We start from the raw sequence: 18998 nt of genomic DNA on the forward strand, positions 1-18998 counted from the left end.
ACCTCCTTCACTACACCCTTCACTACACACTTTACTACACCCTTCACCAAGCCCTTCACAAACTCCATCACTTTCAAATTGAACTTCACCAAGTCCTGCACCAAGTTCTGCACCAACTCCCATACTCTGATCATTACGTTCATTAAAAGTATATTGATCAAACAAAGGATCAAAGTCTTCAAATTGAAATACCTGGGTATCAAAGGTATCAAACACTTCTGTATTTAATTATTGTTCACTAAGATTTGCACCTTCATCATGAACTTTTGTATCTTGATCACCAACAAGTGCACCTTGATCATGAATTTATGTACCTTGATCACCAATAGTTGCACCTTCATTACCAATTTCAACATGTGCATCTTGATCACCAACAGTTGCAGTGTGTTCCAAGTTGAAACACAATTTCTTACTACATGATTGACTCCCTTCAACTAACCTCAATCGCATATTCTTATTGTATTCTGGTGTCTTATACCTTACCAAACACAATTCAAGATTTGGGACATCTTCCTGGTTTTGGTTTACTAGATGCAAATCAACCACTGCTGAATTTGATTTTGGTAAGGGCACATCATCTGCTATTTCCTCAATTATGACCCTAGGTTTAACTCTTGGAGACTGTCACACCCCCAAACCTGAACGGCGGAAACGTTCGGGGGCGGATGACTTCATGTGGTAGCGTAACAATAGAATACATAGTAAAGAAAGCAATACAACCATCATATATATAATTGAAAGTTTACATTTGTCAAAAAGTTACATGTTCAAAACCAATTACAATATGATGTCGAAATATGAGATTAAACTGGCGCCGCAACATCCCTTCATCAAAAGCATAATGATACCTGAAATTACTGATTTCCTGGGACATACAAGTAATTTTGAAAGAGTAGATCAACATTTAAGCTGGTGAGTTTCATAAGTATTTAAATGACAATGTTTGTATGTAATGAAATGTTTTGTCCTTGTTTGTTTGTGTTTAGAAAATCCTATATTTCCTACTAGTATAAAAGTAGCCTTCTCTCAAGACAAATGTTTGTTTCTAAAATGTATGTAAGTGTGAAATAACAATTGTGTTTGAAAACCTTGTAAATCAATGCATTTTTAATACCCCATGTGAGTTTTATAACCATACTATTGACTCAGAATGCCTATACACAACGTTCTTCAGGCGTTGGAATGTTATGACGTTTGTTACCCTAAACGGTGGACTGTAGCTAACAGTCAGGGCGCAGGTTGTCAAGCCCGTATAGATCTATACACAAACACCATGCTCCCCCTCCAAGGGATTCTGGTATATAATACAGGACTTGAAATGTGTACTCGAACGTACGTGAAGTTTATGTCTCACAAAACCGTGGTATAAAAATAGATTTACGTGTTAAAATGTTCGTTTGTTCTTGTATATGAAAGTGACTTCTTGAAAATCAAGTTTCTAGTATGTAAAAGTTAGCAATATCCTTGTAAAACTATACCTATTATAGTTTTCTAAAAGTGTGTCTCGTTTGTTTAGAAATACCTAGAAAAGGAATCACTTGTTATGAAAGTATAGATTTTTGTAGAGCCTAAGATAGACAAGTATACATAAAATCTAAGAAAATGTTTAGTTTATACATGCATTACAAGAATTTATATTTCAAAAGATAGAGTTCTATTGTAACATATTTTATGTACGAAAGTTTCCTATAAAGTTTATAAATCACATGTGATTTGGATATATAAAAGCATATAAAATAATTCTTTATGTAACACACGATAATACTTGTGTGTTTTACTTGTATTCCCCCCCTTGAAAGCATATAAAAGCATTTAGAATATCTTAAAAAGGTTAATTAAGGGGGTATGAAACTCACTTGAAAGTTTGAAGATAGCGAGATGGAAAACCGGGCAGAGTTTCGTCTTGAGAAACGGATTTTTCTCAGGATTCTCGGGAATCTCGGGAGTAAAATCGACCCTCGGGACTTGAGCAAAAAGACCAGAGCTTCGGGTTTGAACGGGCACAGAAATTGAGGCAAGATCGTGAGAGAAAGGAGAGAAATGGGGTGATTTTTCCGGAACCCTCGCATTTCTATTTATAGGGGGTCTGAGAAGCCTCGGTACGTGGGGCGTACGCTCGTACGCAGCGCGTACGCGTACGTCATGCATGAGCGAGTCCTCGACTGCCTCGGCTTCGGATGGGACGGATCGGATGGGACGGGTCGGATGGGGCAGGTCGGTAGCTTCGCATAGGGGCGACGTGGACGGATCGAGACCAAGGCCCTCGGGTACACGGGGCGTACGAGGTTACGCAACGCGTAACTCGGATGAGGACGCTGACTCTTCCTTCGGATATTACCGGATTTTTGATTTAAATATATATATAAATTATTTAATAAACTTCAAAAAATCATATCTCCTTCATACGAACTCCGTTTTCGATGGTCTTTATATCCACGCGAAGGTGAGACTACGCTCTACAACTTTCGTTTAGACTCCGTTGGCAAATTCCGAAATTATTTTTATTATTTAATTATAAAATGACGTGATTAAGGAATTTCTTTAAAAATTCATAACGTCTTTATCTGACGTCGGTTTTTGCCAGACTTTTTACCGCTGAAATACCATTGTCGAGACCTTCGATTCTCGTTTAGGTAATTTCGGCCAAAAGTCGCTCGATCTCCGATTTGAGTTTTTAGCTGTCTGTTGCTAAGCCGAACTTGGAAAAATCTTAACTTCAATATACGAAGTCGGATTTGGGCGTTCTTTTTACGTACGATCATTGTTTAATGACATTTAAACATATAGGGAATTTAAATAGAACCTTTTTGGACAATTTATTATCAAAGTTAATTTTATTAACTCAAAAGTGGTTACAATACTTGATTTTTTAGGTCATTACAAAGAGTTGAAATATCGGGTTATCACAGAGACATAAAGTATGTAAGTAACTTAGTTTCGTTATGTTCAGTGTATACCTTGATGATCTTATGATGTTCAATCATCAATGTACTGTGCAATACTAAGTACATCAACGTCATTCCATAGAGCTCTAAGACCAAACTCCAAATCTCCATTTGGCAGTTGATAGTGGTAGTTAGGGTTGCAAACGAGCAAAGCTACTCGCGAGCTACTTGGGATCGGCTCGTTAAAAGCTCGACTCGAAACCGGTTTTAAACGAGCCCGAGCTCGAGCTCGAGCTTAATATTAAGCTCGTTTAATAAACGATCTCGAGTCTATGTCACTAAGCTCGATTAGGCTCGCGAGCCTAAACGAGCCTTTATATAATATAATTTCTTATTATTTTCATATATTTAAATAAAAGCATATTTGGGAAATTATGGATTTTGGGTATTAATAAACGAGCTTCTTAACGAGATTAAGCCGAGCTTAAGTTTATTTAGGCACATCAAAGTTAATTTTATTAACTCAAAAGTGGTTACAATACTTGACTTTTTAGGTCATTACAAAGAGTTGAAATATCGGGTTGTCACATCATCCCCCCGTTAGAGGGAATTTCGTCCCGAAATTTAAAGTAGTAAAGATACTAGTGAACATGAAAGAGATGAGGGTACTTTTGTTTCATCTGATCTTCGCGTTCCCATGTGAATTCAGGTCCCCGCTTGGCGTTCCAGCGAACCTTCACGATGGGTATGCGACTTTGTTTTGTTTGCTTGACCTCTCGGTCCATGATTTCTACTGGTTCTTCCACAAAGTTGAGGCTCTCGTTGATCTCGATCTCGTCGAGTGGAATAACAAGAGTCTCATCGGACAGACACTTTTTCAAGTTCGAGACGTGGAATGTTGGATGTATGTTACTAAGTTCACGCGGTAGGTTAAGCTTGTAATCCACAGGGCCGATTCTGGCAAGAATCTCGAAAGGCCCTATGTATCTTGGATTTAGTTTCCCATGCTTTCCAAAGCGTATTAAACCCTTCCACGGTGAGACCTTTAATAAAACGTGGTCTCCTACCTGGAATCCCAAAGGTTTCCTCCTTTGGTCAGCGTAGCTTTTCTGTCGGTCTGTAGAGGCTTTCAATCGCTCACGAATCTGAACGATCTTCTCTGTCGTTTCTCGTATGATTTCCGGACCGGTAAGAGTGCTTTCAGGAACTCTTCCTTTAGCTAACTGGGTATCGCCAACTTCAGTCCAGCACAGAGGGGATCTGCACTTTCGACCATAGAGGGCTCCGAACGGAGCAGCCTTTATGCTTATATGATAACTATTGTTGTATGAAAATTCGACAAGGGGTAAATGGATATCCCATGCCTTTCCAAAGTCAATCACACAGGCTCTTAGCATATCTTCTAAAGTTTGTATCGTTCTCTCACTTTTCCCATATGTTTGTGGGTGGTAGGCTGTACTCATGTCTAGCCTAGTCCCCAGGGAATTTTGTAGTGATTGCCAGATTCTTGAAGTGAATCTACTATCTCTATCGGAGATAATGGATATCGGAACACCATGCAGTCGCACTACTTCCCTTAAGTAAGTTCTTGTAAGCTTTTCCATTTTGTCAGTCTCCTTGATGGGTAGGAAATGTGAGGATTTGGTTAATCTGTCGACGATGACCCATATGGTATCGAGTCCACTCATCGTCTTGGGTAACTTGGTTATGAAGTCCATAGTAATTCGCTCCCATTTCCATTCTGGTATCTCCGGTTGTTGTAGTAATCCTGACGGTTTCTGATACTCAACCTTAACCTTAGCGCAAGTAAGGCATTTACTTACGAAGGTAGCAATTTCTGCTTTCATGTTAGGCCACCAGTACAGTTTCTTAAGATCCAGATACATTTTATCCGAACCTGGGTGAACGGAATATCTTGAGTTGTGTGCTTCGGTCATGACTACGTTTCTAAAACCACCATGTTTCGGGGTCCAGATTCGGTCCATGAGATAGTAGGCTCTGCCACCCTTGACTTCTAGATTCTTTTCCATTCCTCGCAGGGATTCACTCGCCGCATTTTCAGGTTGCAAAGCTTCCATTTGTGCCGCCTTAATTTGTGTGGATAAGTGGGAATGGATAGTCATAGTCAGAGATTTGACCCTCCGACCAGTGTATTCCTTTCGACTGAGAGCGTCAGCTACCACGTTGGCCTTGCTAGGATGATAATGAATTTCGCATTCGTAGTCATTTAGTAACTCAACCCATCGTCGTTGTCGCATGTTGAGTTCCTTCTGATCGAAAATGTGTTGAAGGCTCTTGTGATCGGTGAAAATAATACTCTTTGTTCCGTATAAGTAGTGTCTCCAGATCTTCAGAGCAAATACCACTGCTCCTAACTCAAGATCGTGTGTCGTATAGTTCACTTCGTGTGTCTTAAGCTGCCGGGAGGCATAAGAAATAACCCTCCCTCTCTGCATAAGAACACAACCTAGTCCTTGATTTGACGCATCGCAATACATTATGAAGTCTTCTATCCCCTCGGGGTGGGATAGTATCGGTGTGGTGCACAAGGCCTGTTTTAGCGTCTGGAATGCCTTCTCTTGTTTCGCTTCCCAGCCAAAGGCCACGCCTTTCTGGGTTAAGGTAGTAAGAGGTTTCGCAATGCTAGAGAAGTTCTTTATGAATCTGCGATAGTAGCCAGCGAGACCTAGAAATTGACGAATTTCTGTAGGTGTCTTTGGTGTCGACCAGTTCTCAATGGCCTTAATTTTGGAGGGGTCCACGTGTATACCTTTCTCGCTAACAACGTGGCCTAAAAATTCGACTCTTCGAATCCAAAATTCGCATTTAGAGAACTTCGCATAGAGTTTCTCCGTTCGCAGTGTTTCTAGGACTTTTCGTAGGTGCTGACTATGCTCTTCCTCACTTCGGAAGTAGACAAGTATATCATCGATAAAGATGATGACGAACTGATCCAAGTAAGGACGGCATACCCTATTCATTAGGTCCATAAATACTGCTGGTGCATTGGTTAATCCGAACGGCATCACTACAAATTCGTAGTGCCCATAACGAGTTCGGAAAGCTGTCTTTGGAATATCCCCTTCTAGAACTCGTAATTGGTGATATCCGGATCGTAGATCTATCTTTGAGAAGTAGTTTGCTCCTTGAAGTTGGTCGAATAGGTCGTCAATACGGGGTAGAGGATAACGGTTCTTGACAGTAAGTTTGTTCAGCTCTCTGTAGTCGATGCACATACGGAACGATCCATCTTTCTTCTTTACAAACAGGACCGGTGCTCCCCATGGTGAGAAACTTGGTCTTATGAATCCTTTTTGAAGGAGTTCATTAAGTTGACTGGAAAGTTCCTGCATCTCTGTTGGTGCGAGACGATAAGGTGACTTCGCTACTGGGGTAGCCCCTGGAACTAAGTCGATTTTGAATTCGACTTGGCGTTGTGGTGGTAATCCTGGTAGTTCTTCTGGAAAGATATCGGGAAAGTCGCGTACTACCGAAATGTTCTTGATGTCCTTCAGTTCTTGACTTGTATCAACGATGTGCGCTAGGAATGATCGACAATCCTTCCGCAATCACTTTCGAGCTTGGATGCACAAAATGATGCGAAGGTTTGTATTTGATTTGTCGCCGTAGATAACTAATGTTTCGTTGTTAGGGAGATTAAGACGGACTACTTTCTCAAAGCACATGATGTCGGCTCGAAGAAGACTCAACCAATCCATGCCGACTATGACGTCGAAACTTTTAATTTGGACCGGCATGAGATTGATTGGAAAGGAATGGCCGTCTAAAGTTAACGTACAGCCCATGTATATGCAGTTAGTGTTTTCGGTTTTTCCATTGGCCATCTCTACAGTGAATGATTTTTCTAACTTGCTAGGTTTAGGTTTAAGTAAATGAATAAAGTTTTGACTTATGAAGCTTCTCTCCGCTCCACTATCGAATAATATGCATGCATATGAATTATCGAGAAGGAACATACCAGCAACTACAGTTGGGTCAGCTACAGCTTCGTCGTGGCCTATCGCCAAAACTCATCCCATACCGTCGGTGCCTGCTGCCTTAGGGCAGTTCCTCTTGTAGTGGCCCACCTCGCCACAACCGTAGCAAGTCTGGCCTACACCCGTACTGGGAACTTGAGTGATCGGTTTTGCGGGGTCCTTGCAGAAACGGGCTGTGTGTCCCTTTCTGTTGCAGTTGGCGCACTGCATTTCCCGGCAAGGTCCATGGTGGTGGTAAGTGCATTTGGTGCACTTTGGAAGGTTACCCACATAAGGCTTTGTGGGGTAGGGATTTGTAGGAGCTGTAGTAGGTACAGTGGCAGCATTCACTGAAACCAGTTGTTTCTTTGCGGATTCTTGGGAAGACCCACCCTTCCCTTTATTCCATACTCTCTTCCTGTTGTTGTTGTTGTTTTGTTATTGTTGTTGTTGTTGTTGTTCCCTTTTTGTGGTTCTGGTGCAGAAACGGTTGAGTTCTGATGACCTCTGTAGTCAATCAGAGATTGTGCCAGTTCCTTAGCACTTTCAAAGGTGTCAGGTTTGGAAGCTAACACGCTTGATCGTAATTGGGGCGTCAGTCCCCAGATGTATCTTTCTATTTTCTTGCTCTCGGGAGCAATCATATCTGGGCAAAGGATTGCCATATCGCAGAATCTGTTGGTATAAGTTGCGATGTCAGTACCAACCATTCCGAGAGTCCATAGTTCGTGTTCGAGCTTTTGAATCTCTCCCCGTGGGCAATATTCTCTCATCATCATGGCTTTTAGGCTCTCCCAGCTTATAGAGTTTGCCACTATCAGGGTAAGTACTTTAACGTGGCCATTCCACCAAGTTAAAGCTCTATCAATAAGGGTGAAAGTTGCAAATTTGACTTTGCTGTGCTCGGGACAGGAGCAGATTTCAAAGACTGACTTTGTCCTTTCAATCCACTGTCTCAGGGCTAACATACCACCAGATCCATAAAACATCCGGGGCTTGGCATTAGTAAAGTCCTTATAGGTGCATTCTCGGGGTGGTCCATGACTCTCGCCATGGTTGGATGGGTGTGTGCCAGATCCCGAGCCATTAGTACTCGAGTTATTGATCTGTGACATGGCAGCTGCTACCGTTGCAGTGACTGCTGCTTGGAACATAACAGCATCAAATTGAGGTGGTGGAGGTGGTGGTGGTACCCACCGTTGTTTCGCCTTGGATTCCTACGCGGAGGTATCCTTCAACTATAGGTTGAAAAGGTAAAGATAAGAATTCCATAGAATAGAGAATTTATGTGTCTCACGAACTAAATTGCTATAGTTCAACAACAGATGCTAGTATAAGTCTTAAAATAGAAGAATGAAAGTTATTTGTAAGACTGAAAGTATGAAACAAGTATTTGGTTTCTCAAAGACTTTTCAAGGTTTGAACAAAATACTCAACATAGTAATAATAGTGTCACTTATATTAATATAAAAGTTGATACAACGAGCATGAAAATTTGACCCCTATTAGGGTCTCCGATTACAAAGTTCAAGAAATTTAAAGACTTTTAGCCGAGGTCCTAAGCTATAACAAAATTTGAGTCTTTGACAAGCACTACTTGCGACGTAGGTTGCGCTTGGAGCTTGACTCTGCATCTGATTGCTTCGACTCCATTAGACGCCTATCAAAAGTGGCTTGTTGTTCCCTTAGTTCAGCGAGGGCTGCAATCATTTGCGCTTGGGATGCCTCGGTTTGGAGTTGAGCATTGTCTTGTATCTTTTCCAGCCTACGGATGTCAGAAGTGTGAACCTGCACTTCCACGTTGACATCCTGGAGTCGGCTAGCTTGAACTCCGGACTGATAGGACTGATTGGCTAGCTTACCCACCATTACCGGGAGTGCCCGATCAGCCGAACCTCCGTCGCGAACATCATAGAAGTCCCGGCACATGCCGTATGGAGGACGTAAGTTCTGTTGTTGGCTCCAATGATGGAGGTGACTTCCCCAGACGGGAGTCGGTCCTTGAAAGTTCCTTACGAAGACGGGAGGTTGAACTGGTGGTGGATCGATCACTTCCGGTTCTAATTCGGTACCGGAGTCATCATCCACTTCTATGGGTTCCTCGTCCTCTTCGGGATCATCTTCGACCCATCCTCCGTTGCCTTGGTTGGGAAAGTAGGGGTCGCCGGGGTGGTGAAATCCAGCCATTTGACTGTACGAGAAATAGGGTTATAGGAGTTGAATAAAGTTGAAACTTGCAAAACATGTAAGTTAAACTAGTTTAGGTAGCAAATACTCCTATAGTATTTAAATTCTTGTGTTTGATTCTAGTAACGGTTTGGTAAGTTTTGACTTGTTAGTTACTACGATCATTCCTCGATATACGTTGGTCCAATCTCGGGCAAATATAGTTGATCACGCTATATTTGTCCAAAATCTGATTACATATATCGAGGCTTAATCGTAGTGACAACTTGTCTAAATACTTGTTGTATAGTTAGATATCATGAAAATAATTTGTTGTATGCATGTAATTGTACTTAAATGAACTATCAATTTAAGTTAAACGTAACGCTGCTTAAGCGAAAAAAAATGTTTTGTCAGAGAGTGTTAGTCCTATAAGCATTTATATTTTGTATATCTTATGTGGTTCGATATACTTAGTTCACTATAAACATTGCTCTGATACCAATCTGTCACACCCCCAAACCTGAACGGCGGAAACGTTCGGGGGCGGATGACTTCATGTGGTAGCGTAACAATAGAATACATAGTAAAGAAAGCAATACAACCATCATATATATAATTGAAAGTTTACATTTGTCAAAAAGTTACATGTTCAAAACCAATTACAATATGATGTCGAAATATGAGATTAAACTGGCGCCGCAGCATCCCTTCATCAAAAGCATAATGATACCTGAAATTACTGATTTCCTGGGACATACAAGTAATTTTGAAAGAGTAGATCAGCATTTAAGCTGGTGAGTTTCATAAGTATTTAAATGACAATGTTTGTATGAAATGAAATGTTTTGTCCTTGTTTGTTTGTGTTTAGAAAATCCTATATTTCCTACTAGTATAAAAGTAGCCTTCTCTCAAGACAAATGTCTGTTTCTAAAATGTATGTAAGTGTGAAATAACCAATGTGTTTGAAAACCTTGTAAATCAATGCATTTTTAATATCCCATGTGAGTTTTATAACCATACTATTGACTCGGAATGCCTATACACAACGTTCTTCAGGCGTTGGAATGTTATGACGTTTGTTACCCCAAACGGTGGACTGTAGCTAACAGTCAGCGCGCGGGTTGTCAAGCCCGTATAGATCTATACACAAACACCATGCTCCCCCTCCAAGGGATTCTGGTATATAATACAGGACTTGAAATGTGTACTCGAACGTACGTGAAGTTTATGTCTCACAAAACCGTGGTATAAAAATAGATTTACGTGTTAAAATGTTCGTTTGTTCTTGTATATGAAAGTGACTTCTTGAAAATCAAGTTTCTAGTATGTAAAAGTTAGCAATATCCTTCTAAACTATACCTATTATAGTTTTCTAAAAGTGTGTCTCGTTTGTTTAGAAATACCTAGAAAAGGAATCACTTGTTATGAAAGTATAGATTTTTGTAGAGCCTAAGATAGACAAGTATACATAAAATCTAAGAAAATGTTTAGTTTATACATGCATTACAAGAATTTATATTTCAAAAGATAGAGTTCTATTGTAACATATTTTATATACGAAAGTTTCCTATAAAGTTTATAAATCACATGTGATTTGGATATATAAAAGCATATAAAATAATTCTTTATGTAACACACGATAATACTTGTGTGTTTTACTTGTATTCCCCCCCTTGAAAGCATATAAAAGCATTTAGAATATCTTAAAAAGGTTAATTAAGGGGGTATGAAACTCACTTGAAAGTTTGAAGATAGCGAGATGGAAAACCGGGCAGAGTTTCGTCTTGAGAAACGGATTTTTCTCGGGATTCTCGGGAATCTCGGGAGTAAAATCGACCCTCGGGACTTGAGCAAAAAGACCAGAGCTTCGGGTTTGAACGGGCACGGAAATTGAGGCAAGATCGTGAGAGAAAGGAGAGAAATGGGGTGATTTTTCCGGAACCCTCGCATTTCTATTTATAGGGGGTCTGAGAAGCCTCGGTACGTGGGGCGTACGCTCGTACGCAGCGCGTACGCGTACGTCATGCATGAGCGAGTCCTCGACTGCCTCGGCTTCGGATGGGACGGATCGGATGGGACGGGTCGGATGGGGCAGGTCGGTAGCTTCGCATAGGGGCGACGTGGACGGATCGAGACCAAGGCCCTCGGGTACGCGGGGCGTACGAGGTTACGCAGCGCGTAACTCGGATGAGGACGCTGACTCTTCCTTCGGATATTACCGGATTTTTGATTTAAATATATATATAAATTATTTAATAAACTTCAAAAAATCATATCTCCTTCATACGAACTCCATTTTCGATGGTCTTTATATCCACGCGAAGGTGAGACTACGCTCTACAACTTTCGTTTAGACTCCGTTGGCAAATTCCGAAATTATTTTTATTATTTAATTATAAAATGACGTGATTAAGGAATTTCTTTAAAAATTCATAACGTCTTTATCTGACGTCGGTTTTTGCCAGACTTTTTACCGCTGAAATACCATTGTCGAGACCTTCGATTCTCGTTTAGGTAATTTCGGCCAAAAGTCGCTCGATCTCCGATTTGAGTTTTTAGCTGTCTGTTGCTAAGCCGAACTTGGAAAAATCTTAACTTCAATATACGAAGTCGGATTTGGGCGTTCTTTTTACGTACGATCATTGTTTAATGACATTTAAACATAGAGGGAATTTAAATAGAACTTTTTGGACAATTTATTATCAAAGTTAATTTTATTAACTCAAAAGTGGTTACAATACTTGACTTTTTAGGTCGTTACAAAGAGTTGAAATATCGGGTTATCACAGAGACATAAAGTATGTAAGTAACTTAGTTTCGTTATGTTCAGTGTATACCTTGATGATCTTATGATGTTCAATCATCAATGTACTGTGCAATACTAAGTACATCAACGTCATTCCATAGAGCTCTAAGACCAAACTCCAAATCTCCATTTGGCAGTTGATAGTGGTAGTTAGGGTTGCAAACGAGCAAAGCTACTCGCGAGCTACTTGGGATCGGCTCGTTAAAAGCTCGACTCGAAACCGGTTTTAAACGAGCCCGAGCTCGAGCTCGAGCTTAATATTAAGCTCGTTTAATAAACGATCTCGAGTCTATGTCACTAAGCTCGATTAGGCTCGCGAGCCTAAACGAGCCTTTATATAATATAATTTCTTATTATTTTCATATATTAAAATAAAAGCATATTTGGGAAATTATGGATTTTGGGTATTAATAAACGAGCTTCTTAACGAGCTTAAGCCGAGCTTAAGTTTATTTAGGCACATCAAACGAAAAACGAGTCGAGCCCGAGCCCGAGTCGAGCTTGTATAATTATTTACGAGCTCGAGCCGAGCTTAGTAAAAGAAAGCTCAAATCGAGCCGAGCTCGAGCTCGAGCCTCGTATAACTTAAACGAACCCGAGCCGAGCCTAGCCAAGCTCGGGCTCGGCTCGACTCGTTTGCACCCCTAGTGGTAGTAAATGACTGGCGGTACCTCATAACCAAACTTTATCATCACCTCGTCCAACTCATGCACAGAGAACTCATCCATGTCTACCAGGTCGATGTGGTCTAATTTTCCTTCAATGTAGCTTATCCCTGGGAATTTTATGAACCTCCCTCCATGATGGAGCTCAATAGTGAACATCGTGGGATATCCTTCTATAAAAATCATGAACCAAACCAAAAAAACATTACTTTATACGGATTGTAAAAGATTTTTTTGTTTTAAAGAAATATGTAAGAAACAGAGTACGTTACCGTAAATCCGGATTGCATCAAAACACTGATTTCTTGGCCTGATTTCCCACATTTGGAGCATACTTGTGGATTCGAACTTACGATTGAAGTTGATGATCAAATGCAAGATTTCAAGGAACGATTAGGGCGTTTGATCAACAAAGTGGGTTTAGTGGGTAGAGAGTGAAATGTCATTAACTATGTATATCCTTCAATATGGCGGTAATCGATGACATAGAGGTGGAAAGACGAAAATATCCTCGTCTATATTGTAGGTAATGGAATATATGGACGAAGGTTAGTGTGAGGGACCAAAGTCAATAGAAATATACAATTTTGGATCGGTGGTGCACCAAAGTATCGTTTTGGACCAAAGTCGTATAATTTTGCCAACCACGGGGACAATTTTTACAATTTTGTCTTTTAATTTTAATACTACTATTCCGTTCTAGATTCCAAGTCCAAATGATTTCTTATAGTTAACTAAATTCCAATCCCAAGCCCTATCCAACAAGAACGTTAAAATTGTTGACATAAGCCGTCCTCACCTACGTTGCAACTTGCAACATAAAACATAAAATCATGTGCGTAAAATCCCACTATCATAAACCACCTTCCCAGAAACCACCGTTTTCCTCATGTCAACCAAAGTAGGGAAAATAGATTAATAATCCAAACCAGGTGAATGAACCTTTCCCAATTCTTCCACCTATATATACCTCTCCCTATCATTAATCATCAACCGAAAACAGTACCGGATTTTGTTCCAAATATAAACTATCAGACTTGAAAACATTTGATTCAATTTTGAAAAAGAGTTATGGGAAATGATGGATTTGATTCCGATTTTGCTCTTCTTGAGTCTATTCGCCGTCATCTGTTAGATGATTCCACCATGAATTCCATCAGTGGAGCTCCACCGATGAATTGCCGGACCAACACCTTGTTTCCTTGCTTGTCGGACACCTGGGGTGAATTACCCTTGAAACAGAACGATTCTGATGACATGTTAATAGCTCGGTTTCTTCACGAAACGTTGGATTTCGAGAGCCTGCTGTCGCCGGGAAAGACAATGATACCAAACATCGCCACTGTTAAATCTGAGCCGGAGGTTTTTGTGGGATCGCCGGAGATTTCAAGTTATGAAAATGGATCGCCGCCGCAGACGGTGGGAGTTGATGATGTGACGCAACAGAAGGGGAAACATTACAGGGGAGTGCGACGACGGCCTTGGGGTAAATTCGCGGCTGAAATTCGGGATCCGGCGAAGAATGGTGCTCGGGTGTGGCTAGGGACGTTTGAGACGGCGGAAGATGCGGCGTTTGCATATGACAGGGCGGCGTATAAGATGCGTGGTTCTCGTGCTTTACTAAATTTCCCACTCAGAATTAATTCCGGTGAGCCGGAGCCGGTACGAATAACCTCAAAACGGAAAGCAACTTCGCCGGCGAGCTCATTGGAATATCGATCGCCAAAGAGGACAAATAGTTAGCAGTTGATGATGGATGCTGACTGTGACTATGGAATGTGGATCACTTTTTGTTTAATTTATTATTTTATCGCGTGTAAATGGCTGTTTTTTTGCATAAATGACAAATTTATTATTTTTTATTCATACAAAATCCAACTAATTTTCCTTAATTCACTGAAATCTCTATCTCCATCTCCATGCTTAATAAAAACCTCCCTTACATGCCACATGTCCTCCTTATAAACTAGAACTCTGCCACGTGTCATTCTCTCCCGCTTTTTAACCAATTTCTCCTGCCAATTTTCAATATCAAAATGAATAAACAAGAAATCTGCCACGATTCCTAAAATTTTGGAGCTTTTTATGATAACTTTCCTTGTATTCCTGCATTCAATCATTAATATAATTAATAATTAATAAAATTAATAATTCCTGCATTGGATTTGAAATTCAAATTGATCTGAAGATTGAAAATCAATTAAAATAAATTAGATTTTTATATCGAACATCTTAATTTGAAATTCAATTCCTTATCTTTTTCCATATATATATGCTGCATAATAGGAGATGAAATCGATTATTTTTTAATAAAATTAATATTTTCACTTATAAATACCATACGATACACCTAATATACTTTCCAACCTTTGCCGTCTGTCTCAATTCTAAAGCCTCTAAACCCTAAAAGAGTCTGCATTGCAGGTAATTCATCCCATTTTTCTTTTTTCTGCAAATATGATAACTTGTTTATTGTTAGTTTGATTTTTAATGATAAATCCTTCTCCTTCTATTCCTTTCTTCTCTGTTAAAAAAGTATTGATTTCCTTTGCTAAACACTATTCATCATCTTCACAAAGTTGCAAGAAAAAAAACTATATTATTTTTCGAACTTTTTTTTAACAGAAAAAATACCATATTAGATTCCTTTATTAAAAGTTATTTTCTGAAAAGTATGTCTACAAAATTGGAGTATATTGCAAACTAAAAATTCATAATTTTGCATATGTATATGTTTTCATCTTTTACTTTCGTCAATAATGTAAGCCAATAAACAACTGATATTCTTTCTTAATACTATTAAAATGTTCAATATACCTTTTTATTATATTATCATATTATATTTGATATATACTAATAACAATTAAGGAAACCTACTTTTTTTTGCAGATAAATGGCACCACCAAATCTTATTAAATTCCTTTTTTAAAAGTTATTTTCTGAAAAGTATGTCTACAAAATTGGAGTATATTGCAAACTAAAAATTCATAATTTTGCAGAATAATAAACCATATTTTGATAACAATCAATATGCCCTTTTATTTTTCTGTTTATCTTTTGCATATGTATATGTTTTCATCTTTTACTTTTCTGTTTATGTGTTACTATTCTGATTATGTGTTATACTAAAGGACGATTATGCCATTTCGTGCAGGAAAAACAACTAACATATTTTATGCTTACTATAAAAGGATTTATATCCCCTTTTTTTAGAAATGTTTATTTTAATAATGATCAATATGCCCTTTTACTTTTATGTTTATCTTTTGCATATGTATATGTTTTCATCTTTTAGTTTTCTGTTTATGTGTTATACTAACAAATATTTTAACATAAATTATCTACTATTGATTATCTTCACAATTTTTTTTATAAAAATTAAAAGTTCCCAGTTTATTTTTACTAAATGGCGATTTTGACCTTATGTGCAGAAAAAACAACTAATATTCTTACTTGATACTATTAAAATGATCAATATACCCTTTTATTATATTATTATATTATATTTGATATATACTAATAACAATTAGGGCAACCTACTTTTTTTGGCAGATAAATGGGACCACCAAATCTTACCTTGATAGCTGATGTGGATGTAACTAGGGATGACTTGAATTTCAAACTCCATGTCATAAACCTTTGGCATCAAATGTCTTTCTACAACAAAGATGAAATTTTTTCAATTGAGTTAATCTTGATGGATGAAGATGTATCCTACAAAAATTAAATTAATATATTTCTTACACATATTTCAATAATTTTAATTACTTTTGAAGTTTTACTCTTTGTATTAAATATTTTTAGGGGAAAAAAATCCAAGCTACCATCTCTAAAAGGAACATATATCGATTCAAGAATGTATTAAAGGATGGGATGTCATTTTACATCAAGGGTCCAAACTTTGCAGCACTGAAGAGCGGTAGTTTTAAGTTAACTCCTCATGATCAAAAACTGACATTAGTCCAACAAACTGTTGTTACGGAGTGTAACGATTTTTCTGGATCTGAATTTGGGTTTTCATTCGTTGATATGATTGAATTTCAAAAAAGAGGTTTGCCTCATAGTCATATATGTCTGTTTATGCATGCTGACTGCAAGGTTCCTACAGTTGAATATATCGATCCTATTATTTCTGCTGAGATTCCAAATATCAATGATGATCTAGAATTGTATTCACTTGTCAAGGAGTTCATGATTCACGGTCCATGTGGAGCTGAAAATTTGAATTGCCCATGCATGGTTGACAGAAAGTGTTCTAAAAACTTTCCAAAGCTATTTTTTAATCACACTTCAGTTGATTCAAATGGTTTTCTCTTATATAGGAGAAGAGACGATGGGCATTTTGTTGAAAAATCTGGTGTTCAATTAGATAACAGAAATGTTGTTCCATACAACAAATATCTATTGAAAAGATATCAAGCACACATTAATGTTGAATGGTGCAATCAAGGATCTTCCATAAAGTATTTGTTTAAATATATAAACAAGGGTCCTGATAGAGCTACTGTTTCTATGGAGCGAACCAATAATGATTCTGATAAAAACGATGTAGTGGATGAAATCAAAGAATACTATGATTGTAGATATATTTCTGCATGTGAAGCATCATGGCGGATTTTTCAATTCGATGTTCATTATAGGCATCCTGCTGTGATTAGACTACCTTTTCATCTTCCTGATCAACAACAAGTTGTATATGAGGCAGACGATGACATTGAAGATGTTCTTGATCGCACTTCAAATGCTTCTTCAATGTTCACATCTTGGATGAAGTGTAATGAAATCAATAAAGAAGCACGAAAACTTACATATGTTGAATTTCCTACAAAGTTTGTTTGGAAACGTAAAGGTCTGTTTTGGAAGCCAAGGAAAGTTGGATATGCGATTGGTAGAATTCACTCGGTTTCACCTAAACTTGGAGAAGCATATTTCTTAAGAATTCTTTTAAATAAAGTGAAAGGTCCTAAATCATTTGATGAAATTCGCACAGTCAATGGTAAACTATGTTCATCTTTTAAAGATGTGTGTTATAATCTTGACCTTTTAGATGATGACAAAGAATTTATTGATGCAATTAAGGAAGCAAGTCTTTCTGGATCTGGTTTTTATCTACGGTTCTTATTTGCTACCATGCTATTTTCCAACAGTTTGTGTAATCCAGAGATTGTTTGGCAAAACACATGGGAATATCTGTCAGATGGAATTCTGTACTATCAACAACAAAGATTAAAGTCTCCAGGTAATTCAAATTTTTCTCATTATTATTAAAAGACTATAATACAAAATTTTAGCATAATTTCAATTATATTTTACGTTTTAATCAATTTGTTTTTTATACGTTCTGATTCGTATATTATTTTACCTTAGGTTTATCATTAAACGATCAAATTAAAAACTTGACTTTGTTTGAGATAGAACAAATTTTACTTCGTAACAATTCTAGCCTTAAAGATTATGGAAAGATGCCTTACCCAGATGCTGAGTCTGTTTCATCTTCAAACAATCGTCTTATTACCGAGGAGCTAGATTATGATATACCAACTTTAAAGAACGAATTTGATCGGCTGTTTGTTAAATTAACAAATGAGCAACGGGACATTTTTCTAGATATCATGGATACAGTTAAACATAATAAGGGAGGTGTATTCTGTGTTTATGGTTATGGTGGAACTGGTAAGACATTTCTTTGGAAGACAATTTCTATAGCAATTAGAGCTCAAGGTCAGATTGTTTTAAATGTTGCTTCAAGCGGGATAGCTTCATTATTATTGACTAGAGGCAGGACAGCACACTCTCGGTTTATAATTCCCATAAATCTTACTGAGGATTTTTATTGTAGAATAAATCCAAAAAGTGATCTTGCAAGTTTAGTAAGAAAAACCTCATTGATCATTTGGGATGAAGCACCCATGGTACACAAACATGCATTTGAAGCTTTAGATCGAACTCTGAAGGATATATTAAAGTGTGTCAATCCTACGAATTCAAATATTCCATTTGGAGGGAAAGTGATTGTTTTTGGAGGTGATTTCAGACAAATTCTACCTGTTGTTCCGGGTGGCAGTAGACAAAACATTGTTAATGCCTCCTTAAGTTCTTCCTATTTATGGCAACAATGCAAAGTTCATAAATTAACAAAAAACATGAGGTTAACTGTTGGAAGCGATCCGTCTGCTATTGAAAAAATAAGGGATTTTGCAGATTGGCTTTTAGATATAGGAGAAGGTAATCTTGGTGGTCCGAATGACGGTGAAGCGATTGTCGATATTCCACGAGATATTGTTATTACTAATCCACATGATCCTATAGGTTCATTAATCAGTTTTGTATATCCTTCTTTACTGGATAACTTCAACATTGCTGATTATTTTCAAGAAAGAGCAATACTAGCTCCCAAGAATGAAGTTGTCCAAGAAATAAACGATCGTTTGCTGTCATTGTTTCCAGGAGAAAAAAAAAGAATACTTAAGTTCAGATAGCCTATGCCAATCCGAGT

The 18998-nt window shown here is 38.2% G+C and overlaps 1 protein-coding gene across 1 annotated transcript; it reads left to right on the plus strand.

The window, feature by feature from the left end:
- Positions 1-13451: 13451 nt before the first annotated feature.
- LOC111905116 (ethylene-responsive transcription factor 1A) lies at positions 13452-14410 on the plus strand. The gene has a single exon (XM_023900792.3). It carries the CDS (start codon positions 13574-13576, stop codon positions 14243-14245), a length of 672 nt encoding a protein of 223 aa, XP_023756560.1. The 5' UTR covers positions 13452-13573; the 3' UTR covers positions 14246-14410.
- The last annotated feature ends 4588 nt before the right edge of the window (positions 14411-18998 follow it).

The sequence above is a fragment of the Lactuca sativa genome, chromosome 6, assembly GCF_002870075.4.
Source record: "Lactuca sativa cultivar Salinas chromosome 6, Lsat_Salinas_v11, whole genome shotgun sequence".
NCBI lineage: Eukaryota > Viridiplantae > Streptophyta > Magnoliopsida > Asterales > Asteraceae > Lactuca > Lactuca sativa.